This window comes from Echinops telfairi, unplaced genomic scaffold (assembly GCF_000313985.2).
Source record: "Echinops telfairi isolate 266 unplaced genomic scaffold, ASM31398v2 ScPeMD7_2;HRSCAF=8, whole genome shotgun sequence".
NCBI lineage: Eukaryota > Metazoa > Chordata > Mammalia > Afrosoricida > Tenrecidae > Echinops > Echinops telfairi.
Window position 1 is genome coordinate 7037451 of NW_022103898.1, and position 13672 is coordinate 7051122.

The 13672-nt window shown below is 53.8% G+C and overlaps 1 protein-coding gene across 1 annotated transcript in view; it reads left to right on the top strand.

The window, feature by feature from the left end:
- SCUBE1 (signal peptide, CUB domain and EGF like domain containing 1) overlaps positions 1–13672 on the top strand; it is a 135289-nt gene that overhangs the window by 41214 nt on the left and 80403 nt on the right. Inside the window, exon 3 of the mRNA XM_045290811.1 lies at positions 7974–8102. Within this exon, the coding sequence (XP_045146746.1) occupies positions 7974–8102 (129 nt within the window). The remainder of the gene's footprint in view (positions 1–7973; positions 8103–13672) is intronic.

The window sequence follows — 13672 nt, forward strand, 5'->3', positions numbered from 1 at the left end:
CCCAAGCATGGCGTCCCTCTCCAGGGACTGGTCTCTTGAGAGGACTCTTGATGGCAGGGGAACCAAAGCCAAGAAGCCACGCTCCCGGCCTCGAGTCCACGCTGACTCAGCACAGCCGCCCTGCGGGTTTGAGACTGTCACTGGGGACGGTGGAGAAAGCCCAGCCTTCCTCCCACGGAGCTGCCCGTGGTTTCAAACTCCCAACCATGCGGATCACAGCCCAACGGGTAACCTCTACGCCGCCAGGGCTCCCGTTATGAGAGTAGAATGGCTCACTAAAGATATCAGTAAAATGGGGGCAAGAGTCTCACCGCTTCCCAGGCTGTGCGGAAGCCCCCCCCTGCCTCAGAGCCAGGGCGCTCAGTGTTCCCACGCTCCCTCCTCCTCTACCCCCAGAAGACATCCATTTCTAAGAAGCTTGTTGGGTGGCCCCAGTGATGCCCTCTGGCTGGATGACGGACTCTACCTGGCTGGGCCAGCCCTGGAGGGTGCCATGTCCAGCATTCTACCAACCTGGCCACGGCGAGTGTCCTCAGACTTTGGCCCAAGTGCTGAGCCAGGACTGCGTTCAGCTTCCACAGGCCCAGTCTGTGCCAGGCCTGCGCCTGGAGGGAGTGAGGCCTGGACTGGTGGGAGACAGACTCATGAGTTGGCAGGGGCTGGGGGTGGGTGGGGACAATGGTTGTCCTGAGACCCTGGCCAGACCATGCTGAGGGTCAATGCAAGTCAGGTTGGCATTTAGGGTTTGCCAGGCAGATACCGGCATGAAGGGTGCGGGCTAGAAATGTGACGTAGGTATGTGCTCAGCCAGGGGCCCACTCCCACATCTAAATTTAGCATATTCAGTGAACAAGCAAAATAAACAAATAATTCATTTAAATGGCTGTAAGGAGCCCTGGTGGCACTGTGGGTTAGGTCTTGGGCTGGTAACTGCTGGTCGGCAGTTCAAACCCACCAGCTTCTCTGAGTAAGAGAGGAGAGGCCCTCCATTCCTATGGAGAGCTTTGGTCCCAGCAGCCCCATGCAGGGCTGCCGTGAGTTGAATCACCTGCATGGCAGTGGATAAAAGGATGCAGGTGATGTTCTGCTCCTGGCCTTTGTCTACAGCAACGGTTCTCAACCTGTGGGTTGTGACCCCTTTGGGGGGGGGGCGGTGTCGAATAACCCTTTCACAGGGGTCGCCCAATTCAAAACAATAGCAAAATTACAGTGATGAAGTAGCAACAAAAATAATTTTATGATTGGCGGTCACCACAGCATGAAGAACTGTATGAAAGGGTCACGGCATTAGGAAGGTTGAGAACCACTGGTCTACAGGCTGTACCCTACATGACCTCCCTAGACACTGGTAGTTACATTGGATGCTAGTGGCGGACACACCTTCCCCACTCTGGACCGTGTCCCAGGAGGCCCAGGTGAGAATTTCCGAGACTGGGGGGATTTGACTCCCTGCTCTTCTCCATGAGTGCACATTGGAGCATCTTCCCTGCATCTGGGAGTGGTGGGAGGAGAGCGTGGAGGGGAGAAGTCAATGGGGCCAGGTAAGGAGGGGCTTGGGTTCAGACTAGATCCTGGGGGAGTGCAGAGCCCCAGGACTGGAAGCAGAGAGATGATGTTGGTGTAACTGGGTACCAATTATGGAGCTGGTGGTGCTAGCAGGCAGAGGGGCAGAAAGGGGGAGGCAAAAGGCAGGGGGACTGCTGGGAGGTAAAGTCTACTTCAGCCCACCCACCCACCCACCTGACCCCACTGCCTATTGAATCTCTTCCCTGGAAATTGGGACAAGGCATATTGGACGGGGTCTGGGGCTTTAGTTTTGGTTGGAAACTGGACAGGATGACCTGAGCATCCCCATCAAGCTCTGAGCTTCCCTACTTGATTATAAAATCCAATTGCATAATAGAGATGACCAGGCTGGCACGTTCACAGGATAGAGACGATTGAGTCTGGATCATTTAAATCACAACGCTCCTTCTTGAACTGAACTCCCAGGGATGATGGGAAAGGCTGTGAATCCAGAGGGTTTGAGTTTCGATCCTGGACAAGTTGACCTGAGCCTCCATTTCCACCTCTGTAAAATGGGGGTGGCAATAGCAGGCCGGGGTCGTGGAGGAGAGTCAGAAAAGTGCTTCCAGCAAGGGTCTCGGGTGCGCTGGACATCACCACGGTCACTGCTAAGCCTCCCTCTGTGCCCTTCTCTCCCCTGTGGCCCTTTCTGTAGCCCTGGGAGTTGGGTATACCAAATTCACAAACCAAATCTGTTATGACCAAGTCCATTTGAACTCAGAGTGACCACATAGAACAGAGTAGAACTGCCCCCAAAGGGTTTCTAGGCCTGTCAGGTTAACAAAAGCAGACTGCCCCATCTAGTGGTTTTCAACCGCCAACCTTCCCGTTCACGTCCAAATGCCTTAACCACTGCCCTACTAGAGAGCTCCTTCTTATGGGTCTCGTGGCCAAAGCATGTACCATTTTCATCAACAATGCCAGGCAAATCAAGGTATACGATTTTTCTAATTACGAGGAGAGACATTTTTCTCAGACTTTGCCACCAGTAAAGGAGCTTACTACATTACAATTTATAGACATGGTGAAACACTAACCAATTGTGTTTCTTTCTTTGCCTTGGCTTCTAGGAAACTCAAGAGCTTATTTGTGGCCTGCCTTTTGTCATTGAACCGAACTGTACAAATGTACTTCTTCTGTATGTGTACTGTCACTGAATTTACCTTAACCTTAAATCCTTGCATTAGAAGATTCCCCCACCCCCACCCTGCCTTTGTCCTAACTTTTCCTTTTCTACAAGTATTATTGTATATAGTCTCTAAGCTACTTGCTTGGGTTTGAGAAGTGGATAGGTGGGTGAATTAGGTTTAAATAGATGGGTAAGTAAATGGCTAGATAGATTAGTAAGTGAATAGGAATTTTTCTCTCCGTGTGTGTGTGTGTGTGTGTGTGTGTGTGTGTGTGTGTGAGAGAGAGAGAGAGAGAGAGAGGTGAGTGTGCAGGAGTTGTGACTATGAGAACGTGTGCGTGTGCCAGTGTCAGCAGATGTGTGAGTGTGCCTGTGAGCATGCCCATGTGGGTGTGTGCATGTGTGTGCACTTGTGAATGTGTGAGTGAAGGTGATGGAGAGTGTGTTAGTATAAGAATGTGAACTAGTGGGAGTGTGTGAATGTGTGTAAGTGTGAGTGCGGTGGGTGCACGCGTGACACCTGGATAGATGGGCAGATGTTGGGATCAGTGAATACATGGCAAAATGCTTAGACCCAATAGGATGGGTGGCTGGTTAAATATTTAGATAAATAGATGGAGGAGTGCTTGACTAGATAAATGGTTGGATAGGTAGGCATCCAAATGGGTGAATACATGATTGGATGAATGGAAAGACAGCCAGCTGACTGGATATTTATTTCTTATTATTATTTTTAATCATTTTATTGAAGGCTCTTGCAGTTCTTATAACAATCCATACCTCCATTGTGTCAAGTGCATTTGTACATATGTTGCCATCATTTTCTAAACATTTCTTTCCATTTGAGACCTTGAGACTGTAACTCTTTTTTTTTTTAATCATTTTATTGGGGGCTCATACAACTCTTATCACAATCCATACATGCATCCATTGTATCAAGCACATTTGCCAATTTGTTGCCGTCATCATTCTCAAAACATTTTCTTTCTACTTGAGCCCTTGGTTTCAGCTCCTCATTTTCCCCTCCCTCCCCACCCTCAAGAACCCTTGATAAATTATAAATTATTATTATTTTCACATCTTACACTGTCTTCTATCTCCCTTCACGCATATTTCTGCTATTTGGCACCCTGGGGGGGGGTATTTAATAATCTGGTGTCAATTTGGGACTTGAGAGGATTAAGAGTGAAGGGGCGGAGTCTAGTCTGTCAATCAGGTCACAGCCAATGAGGCCTCTGTGTGGGCGTGGCCTTCTCCTAGGATTCTGGGAATTCTGGTATTCCTTGGAGGCGGAGACACACTCTCAATGTGTGAGTCTGGGTAGGCTAGAGAAACAAATTCATGGACACTCTCATATGTATAGGAAAAAGCTTTATATACAAGCGTAATTGAACATTGAGAAAACTTCCCAGCCCAGACCAGATCAAGTCCATAAGTCTGATAGTAGTCCATATGTCGGATATCAATCTACAAAGTCCTCTTCAGACTCACAGAACACATGCCATGACGTATACATAGATCATTTCAGTTGGTTCCCCCTTTCTCCCCCAGCCTTCCTCCTACCTTCATGGTATGGCTCCTCCCATTATTGTTCCTGAGGAGTTTATCTGTTCTGGATTCCCTGTGTTGAGAGCTCATCTTCTCTGTACCGGTGTATATGCTGTGGTCCAGTGGATTTGTAAGGTAGAGATGGGGTCATAGTGGCAAGGAGGAAGCATTAAAGAACTAGAAGAGGAATGTTGTGTTTTGTTGGTGCTATACTGCACCCTGGCTGGCAGTCACTTCCATGTGACCCTTGTGTGATGGGATGTTCAACTGTCTACAGATGGGCTTTGGTTCTCCACTCCACCCCCACTCATTCACATCCATATGATTGTTTGTTTTCGTTCTTCTGATGCTGGATACCTGATCTTGTTGACACCTTATGATATAACAATAGGGACATAGATCTATGTACATATACTTATATGTTAATTATTAAGGTAGCAGAAAGACATTGGGGCTCTACTCAAGTACTCCCTCAAGGAAGAACACTTTGTTCTAATAGCCTGGCATTCTGTAATGCTCACCTTCCAAACATAATGGCTGAAGACAAAATGGGTGCATAAGCAAATGTGGTGAAGAAAGCTGATGGTGCCCAGCTACTAAATGATATAGTGTCTGGGGGTCTTAAAGGCTTGAAGATAAACAGCAGTTGACTAGATAGTTAGAAGGATGTATTTTAGCATGAATTAAATGGAGTGGATGGCTGTAAGTATGGCTGGATTGGCATTTACATAGGTAGGTTATGGGTAGTGGTTGGTTAATGGTGTTTGGATGGATGAATGCATGAATGCATGGCTGGCTAGATACTTGAGCCTCTGGATGCGTATGTGTTTAGGTATGTATGTGTGTAGATGGATGGATGAAGAGCGAGCCTGAGAAGATGGATAGGTGAATGGGTGTTTGCATGATTAAATAATACTTTCAGGTGCACCTTACAGATCCATCAAAAGTGAAGTCACATGTATGGAGCACATAGCTAATGTCGCCCATGTCATGCTAACGTATTAGAAAGAGCCTGGGCTTCATTGACTGACCTTTGTTCTGATCTTTGTCCTACCACTGCGGCCTGGAATGAGTACCTGACCTCTCTGCACTTTATTTTGTTTTCTACCATAAAATGTCACTTAAAACACGTACTCCAGAGGGTAGCTGTGAAAAGGAAAGGGGCTAATATGCGTCTCAGTGGTGGGCATATACATACTTCAGAGGTACATGGACTTTTACCCATGCATGGATCATAAATCCTCCCTCTAGTCTGATTGATCCAACCTAAGTCACATGCCCACTCCAGGACCAAGAGCAGCTATTAATACTAAGCCAATAGTAAGCGCTGTATAAAATAGATTGATTAGGGTCCTCCCCCAGGAACCTGAGTCGATTGTTCAAATAAGGGGAGGGAGGGAATAGTTGGGGGACTGCCCGGGCAGATTAGGTGAGAGAAGACGGTGAGGCTGACAAGCCTATGGCAATGGGCAGCCAGTGTGTCCATTGTGTCCATGCCAAGCGTATAGAGAAAAACACTCTGGTGGGTGACTGGGTGTGAGGGAGACATGGTGAACCCCAGGGAGGAGCAGGCTGAGGAAAGCTGGTGAGTTAAAGTCGGGCCTCCCTGCTTCTCAGTGTCTAGAGAGCCAGAGGAGAGGAAGTTAAATCGGTGTGCCTGGGACTCTTGTCAGGGCTCGCAACTGAAATTGAGGAATGATCTGTATCCCTTTGCCTTTATAAAATCCTAGCTAAGTGCATTACATTTCGCCTTCAAATCAATTCAAGTGAGTTGCAGGACTGAGTCAGCCTCCTGGCCCTGGAGAATTGCCCATGGGATTGAGCAAGGTTGTCGGGGAGGGGCGTAGCAAGGGGGAGGACCCCCGTGTTTCGGAGACTCGGGCCAATCTATTCCTGCGTATGTAGCTACCTGGTGGCCTGCTTTGGATGCTGCGGCTTTCACGGCCAGTGTCCCCTCTGCTCATCGGTAACGGTGCAGGCAGCTGCTGGGTCACCTCTGGACTCCAGGACCTCGCTACCTTCGAAGGCAGTGTCTGCTTCGCAGTATTCTTCCCGGTAGCTGTTAACGGGGCCCTGAGCATGCTCCGTACTGAGTGCAGCTCAACCCCCGCAGACCAGTATGGACAGAACGAGCCTCCTGCCTCCTCGTACCAACTCCTCAGGCTTTCGAAGGGTGGTCAGGCGTGGCCCCAGCTTCCGCTCTTTCCCAGGCCGCCCCCCCTCCCTGCTTGTGTAGCTGGAAACCATCCTGAAACCTCTCCTTTGGCCTGGTACATTTCTCCCTACTTTCCCGCCCCTGTTGCCCCAGACTTCCGGTTCCATTTAGCTGAAGTCTTTTCCGGTTCCGCTGCGTGCGGGCGTCACTTCCGGTTCCGCCTCGTGCTGAAGTATGTCCGAGCTATTCCTCGACCGCAGGAAGTCACGGTCCATGTTGGTTGAGGTGGGGCGAGCCCCGGTGAGTTAGTCCAGGGGAGTGTGGAGAGCCGGCAGCAGACCGAGCATGCGCACCAGCATGCGTCTTCCTCCTCTGCCCCCAGAGGGGCGTGCAACTGGACCGGGCCTAAGTGTCCTTGGGCCGCCCTGCCTGACTGCGGTTCATGGATCCTCCTCGGACCACTTCTCGGGCGTGTGGCTTTGGGCAACTTTTTAGCCTCCTTGCGCCCCAATTCCTCCATTACGCTTGTAAAATTGGGACGATGATGATTGTTCCCAGTCAATACGTTCCTGTGCATTTGAAGGGCACCTGGGTATCAAGTGCTGGGAGCAGGGCTTGGACATTGAAGCAGGTCACTGAATATTAACGAGGGCTGACCTTGTCACTCCCTGGGGTCTCTCCAATCCCCTGGAACTGCAGAATCCATACCCCTTTGGGAAATGTTGAAAAATTCACCAATAGCAAGATGAGTGACCTTTACAAAGACCACGGGCCATTGTCTCCAAGACAGACGCCTTTGTTAGAACAAGAAACAGGAGCCACAGAAATCCAGCCATCCGATGCTGACGACGTGAAAGAAAACTATCTGGGGAGTCCATGGGCTTTTCTCTCATTCTAGGGGTTTCCTTTGGGGAGTGGTTGTCCTTAATACTTGTGCTCAGGGTTCATTTTATCCGACACCCCCCACTGCACTGCATACATAATGAGCTCAGCATTTTCTAGGCTTTCAAGGAGCCCTGGTGGCATAGAAGGTTACATGTGGGGCTGCTAACCGCAAGGTCAGTGGTTCGAAACCACCAGCCATCCCATGGGAGAAAGATGAGGCTTTCTACTCCCGTCAAGAGCCACGGTCTGAGAAACCCACAGGAGCGGTTCTACCCTGTCCCAGAGAGTTGCTGTGAGTCAGAATCAACTCAGTGGCGTGAATTTCTCAAGCAGCCTGGCTAGCCAGTTCCTAGGCACTGAGTGTTAAGAGACTTTTACCGGAGGCAGATATGGGTGGGATTGGCGCCTTCTCCGGGTGGTGGCAGGTGGATGAAATCAGGTAGCGAGCGTGCCTGGGCCACACCCCTCATGTGGCCCTGTCCATAAAGGCGGTGGCCAGCCTTGCTTCCGAGCCAGATCTTGGTCTTCGTATTCCTTGCGTCCCCAGCTGCGGACAAGAACTTTCGGACAAGAACTTTCGTGCATACCTGCCGAGTCATCCCTGAACTCATCGTGTCCTGGGGTTGTCCACAGTGGGGTGGGAGGAGCCCGGGCTCTCCCTCTGACCCCGGTTGCCCCCTCGCTTTGCAGACATCGACGAGTGTGAGAACGACTACTACAACGGGGGCTGTGTCCACGAGTGCATCAACATCCCGGGGAACTACCGGTGCACCTGCTTCGACGGCTTCACGCTGGCGCACGACGGACATAACTGCCTGGGTGAGTGAGCGGCCGGGCCCACCCCAGCTCCTGCCTCGGCTCCGGCCGGCCGGCAGTGAGGGATGGGGCAAGCCGGCTTTTCCCGTGACTCCGTGAGGTCTCTTATATAACTCCTGAGCCCTGTGACTCAAGTGTTTATTTTAAACCAGCCTTATAAAGTTTATAAGGGTTGTGCAAGCTTGACACATAAAATTGGAAACACGCAGAAGAGTCGGGAGGGAGCGAGCAGCGGCAGACCATTTTTAGCGAGGCTGGTGCGGGCCCTCTCGGTCTTCCCTCAGACCGAGCAGATGGTCGGCCTGGTTCACGCCTCGCCTTATCCTGTTAGCGTCACGTGTGCTCCAGCCCTTTTTCTGTGGCCTCTTGTGGGTGCCGTTGTCAGAGATGAGCACGGGCCATGAGCTGAAATCAAGTCAGGCGCCAGAGACAGTTCTGGTCACGAGAACCTGGCAAGCGGTAGTCTGAGGCCTGGCTGACCACGGAGGTGGTCAGAGATGGTAACCGAGGCACCCCACCTCCTGGTAGAAAGGGTGTGGACCCCAAACCCGCTTGGGCCACAGGCTTCTGAGTGGCATGAGGCAGTGTTCAATGAAGCCAAAGGGGGAGCTCCATCTATGGCACAGCCATGCACAAATGGCCCCATTGGTTCATGGAGGTTGTCTGGGCAGCTGCCTGGCACAGGCCTTGTCAGCAGTGACTAAAGCAATGTCATGACAGGCCCGAGCAGCCAGCCCAGCAATTGGTGCTCAGTAGCTGTGACCATCCGTGAGCTCCCTGGGCCTCAGTCGTCCCCACGGGGAAGTGCTACCAGCTTGTAAGCGAGGACGCAGTGGTCCAGTGCCGGGGGGAGATGGCCGGCATCTGTAATCAACACAGAGGCCATGCCGCTGCACTAGGGGACGTGGCCACCCCTCTGAGGTTGAACATGGAGCATGTTGGGGCAGGGAGAGGGGGGTCCTCTAATGGTTGGGGCTCGGAGCTGACACGGGGCCTACCGTGTCTCTTTCCTCTGGTTTCTATGAGACCGTTTATGGTTTTCAAGGTGGTCCCTCCAGAAGGACTCCGCAAGCCTTCTGCCCGGCCTGCCGGTGCAAGGTTCGGGGACTCTCGGAACACCGGAGCTCTTCCCCAGAGCCAGGATGGCCCTCGGAGCGCTGCCTCTTCTCCGTGTGCTGCAGGCTGGCTCTCAAGACACGCTCGTTATAGGAAACAGCTCTGCGAGGCAGTGCCATTACACTCAAACTCAGTGCTGATGCCGGGACTGGCAGCGGAAGGGGCCCTAGCCCCGGAGGGCGCCCACCAGGAGGGGCCATGAGCAGACTCTCTGGCGGTTGGGAGATATTAGCCAGTGGAGGCCACGCCTGAGGCGATGGCCGTGGGTGACTGTCTGAGGCTGGGCTGGGGTGTTGAGGGTGAGCGTGGTCACAGAGGGAGCAGAGGCTGGGGCGTTGACTGTCCCAAGCCCCCGGGCCGGGACAAGCTTCAGTTCACTGCAACGGGGACCACTCACCTCTCCGGGGGAGGAGAGTGACGTGGGCTCCCGCCATGAGAGGTCAGCGAAGCAAGAGAGGAGCCGCCGGTCTCGTGGCCTCTCGTTTCACATCGTGGCGACCCCGTCGGCCCTCGTGCTTGGTGAGGAACCCTGGTGGCAGAGGGGCTGAGCTGCTAGCCACAAGGTCGGCAGTTCAAAATCACCAGCCCTCCTCAGGAGGAAGACGAAACTTGCTACTCGCGTGAAGCATGACAGTCCTGGGGACCCCGAGACAGTTCCACCTGTTCGGCAGGGTCCCTGTGAGCGGCACCGACTTGATGGCAGGGAGTGCTTTTCACATGTGGTAAAGTAGGTGTGGTTGTGTGCTGTGGGGTCAATTCCGACTCACAGCCACCCCCTAGGACAGAGTAGGACTGCCCCCCTCGGGTTCCCAAGCCTGTCGTCATGCCTGCAGCAGACTGCCACCTCTTGCTCCCCCGGAGCAGCTGGTGGGTTTGAACCGCCAACCTTTCAATTCTCAGCTGAGCCCCTAACCAGCTCAACGTGCCAGCAGAATCACCCAGAGATCCAGGGGACCCAAACAACAAATTCACAGCCACCAAGTCACAGCGAGTTTCTGAGACTGTGACTCTTTACGGGAACAGAAAGCCTCATCTTTCTCCTGCTGGTTTCGAACTGCTGGCCTCGCGGTTAGCAGCTCAACTCAGAAACCACTACGCCCTGGCAACAAATCCCAGGCTCGCGTACTGCCTCTGCCGGTTATCGGCTGTGTGACCTTTGGTCAGTCACTGCACCCCTCTGTGCCTCCGTTTGTTCCTGTCAGAGGGGTCCTGTGCCCTCTCATCAGGTCCAAGTTGGGGGTCACTGAGTCCAGGGCCGTGGAGGATCTTGAGGGGCACCTGACCCTGAGCCCTCAAATCATAACCAGTATCAGATGTGCTGAGGAAGACGGTTTGACGCCCAAGGCTGGGTGGCACCAAAGCATGGCAGATCGCCACTGTCTCTGGTGCTGGGGAATGTGGGCTGCAGCAGGCACGTCCTTGCCCTCAGCACCTGCCCCAGGTGGACAGTGAAGCCCGGCCTCTGGGTCTCCAACACAGTTGTCACATCATTTTGTTGAACCTGATCCCTTTAAATGGTTGGGTACACCTCCCCTACCCCTACGCCCTACCCCAAAGAGCACGTGCCACCTTCTGTGCCTCCTAGTGCCACCGATGGCAGCCAGGAAAGGCTCTCCCTGCTGCTCCTCGGCTGGTCCGTGAGGGCAGCCTTTTCCCCACTCTCAAGCAGGACAGAACCCAGACCCTGGCTCCGACCAGCCCCAGGCCCAGCTGCCCACGTGGCCTCAGGTGGCTGACTTATTTCTCGAGGCCTTTCTCCCTTGTCCATAAAGTGCTGCGGGAATTAAAATGTGGGGTTCCGTGTAGACGCCTCGTCTGTGTGCCGGCGCCGGCCGTGGCTCAGGAAGACAGATGGCCGAGGGAGCGGTGCCTCTGAATCCGGGCGTTGGTGCCGAGGGTCTCATGGGCCATCGACGGCCGGAAGAGCAGCAGGTTGGTCTTCGGGCGAAACAAGCCCAACCAGAATGCTCCTTAGAAGCAGGACGGTGGGACCCTGTCTCCCGTAGTTTGGGACATGTTATCAGAAGGGACCTGTCCCTGGAGAAGGGCATCGTGCTGGGTAATGCAGAGGGTGGGCGGGAAAGTGGAAGCCCCTCGGTGAGATGGACGGACAGTGGCTGCAACACTGTGGCAGACACGGTGAGGGGGTGCCGGCCCAGGCCGTGTTTCCTTCTGCTGTGCACGGGGTTACTGGACATCAGAACCGACTCGGTGGGACCGAATGACAGGGGCAGCAGTGTGGGATGGCAGAGACCGATGAAGGGTCTTTTGGAGCAGACGTGCAGACGTCAGCTGGGCTGGGCTGACAGACCTCTGTTCCTCATGTGCCCCGCTCACGGATGGGCTAGCTCAGCTCAGGGCCTCGACCACCCACCTAGGACACAGGGCAGGAATGTCTGTCCTGAGATGGCTCAGTGGGAGAAGAGGGTGGAGAGCCATGCGCAGTGACGTGGCAGTGTGACGTTCTGCAGCTGTACCCTGTGCTGTCACCACGGGGAGGCAGAAGTTTCTAGCAGCCCACCCACAGTCCTTCTCTTCTGGCCAGCCAGCTCATGTGCTTTGTTCTCAAAGGAGTGTTGTTGATGTCAACATGTTAAGACTGAAGGATGTCATAAAAATTTGACATTGCCGGCATCCCTCCTGCTCGGCCACCATCAGCGGACCCTGAATATGGTAGCGATCGGGGCAGGAGTGCAAAGGGGGCTTCCAACCCCCACCTCTCAGATGTGTCAGTAGTCCCAAGTCTTAAGTGAAGCCCCCTAAGCTAGAGACGATGCCGGCTTTCCCTCTTGGCGACGAGTCCTGCCCATGACCTGGAGGAGTCCCTGCAAATGGAGAACCTGCTCAGCTGGTGGCCAGCAGGGTGGAGGTTCAAGCCTACCCGGAGACACCAAGGAAGAAAGGTCTGGCAGTCAGCTTCCTCCAACAGCCAACAAAAACCCGATGGCGCCGAGGTCTGTTCTGCTCTGGCCCGTGAGGGGGCACCATGAGTTTTTATCAGTAGCTCAGCTGCTGGCTAGCGGTCTGGAGGGGCAGGCTTGACTCCAACGTTCTCAGACTCCTTGGAAGGAGCTTTGTGCCAGAAAGTATTTCCTCCTCCAGCTCCATGCTGCACCGTGGGAGCCCCTTACAGGACAGGACAGTGGACACCAGAGCCAGCCTTTGCTGCTCTTTGGATCTAAGTGTCCTCTGTCCTTCCCAGAATGGACAGGCTCTGGATCATGGGCACAGGGAGCTGTGGGGGGGCTGTGTGTTCCAGGCACACGTGACCCATTGGTCCTGGGCCCTCCTCATTCCATGGGGGCGACACCGTCTCCTAAACATGGGCCCAGCACTAGGCCACCACCGCCTGCCCCAGTCTGAGGGGGGGACCCGCAGCAGTGCGTGGGTGCGCTGGTGTGTGGGTCTCCTACCACTCGGGTTGCTCCCTGCCAGTCAGCTTGGTCCTGTGAATGACCTGCTGGCCCTTGGTAAGCCTCTGGGCTGTGCGGCCTGAAGACGCTGTAGCCCAGGAGCTGCCCCCTGGGGTGGGGGTGGGGTGACTAGTTACCAGAAGATTCTCATCTTCACCTCCCGTGTACTTCTGACAGTCTCTGGTCAACCACTACGCCTCACCCCACATCCATCCCCCATGAGGGACAGAGAAACTGTTTGCATCTCTCCACCATTTACAGAAGGAGCCTGGCAGCGTAGTGGTTGAGTTGGGCTGCTGACCACAAAGTCAGCAGTTCAAAGCCACTGGCCACCCCGAGGGAGAGCAGTGAGCCTTTCCATCCCATACAAACTGACCATCTCAGAAACCCACAGGGACGCGTCTACCCTGCCCTCTGGGGTCCCTGTGAGTCTGCATCCACCAGATGGCAGGGAGTAGGAGGAGCCCTGTAAATAGAGCTGGCTCTCACACATTTAGTCATGACTGACCCAGGGAAACCAGACAGACCCCAATGTGTAAGGTCAAAAGGAACACTAGCCAGAATGAGGGAAAACAACAGGTCCTTGTCCTTGAACGAGAGACTCAGCAAAGACGCCGAGAGCCCTCTCCGGGGCTGAGGCAGGAGACTGGATTCTTGCCTGGACCCTGGACACAGTCAGCTGCCAGCTTTGAGCCGGGCACCGATGTTCTCCACTCAGCTGATCAAGAGACTTGGTTGCTGTGCAGCGCCCACACGACTTTTGTTTTTTAAGGGAGATTCCGTGTCTAGCGGGGCACAGGCCCGTCATTGTGGTACCATTCTGGGACTGTTGTGGTTCACCCACATTTCAAAGAGTGGGTCCTTCTGAAGCCCTGGTTGGTGAGTCCCCAGATGTCCGAATGAAGAGTTCCTGCCTGGTGTGGACATCCATCCCCTCCTTGGGCCACCACGAATTTCTCTGCCGTGAGGGGCCGGGAGCAACAAGCACCGTTTGCAAAGCGTTCCCAGCTAAGTCAGAGGATCGCAGCTGGCGGCTGGAGAGTG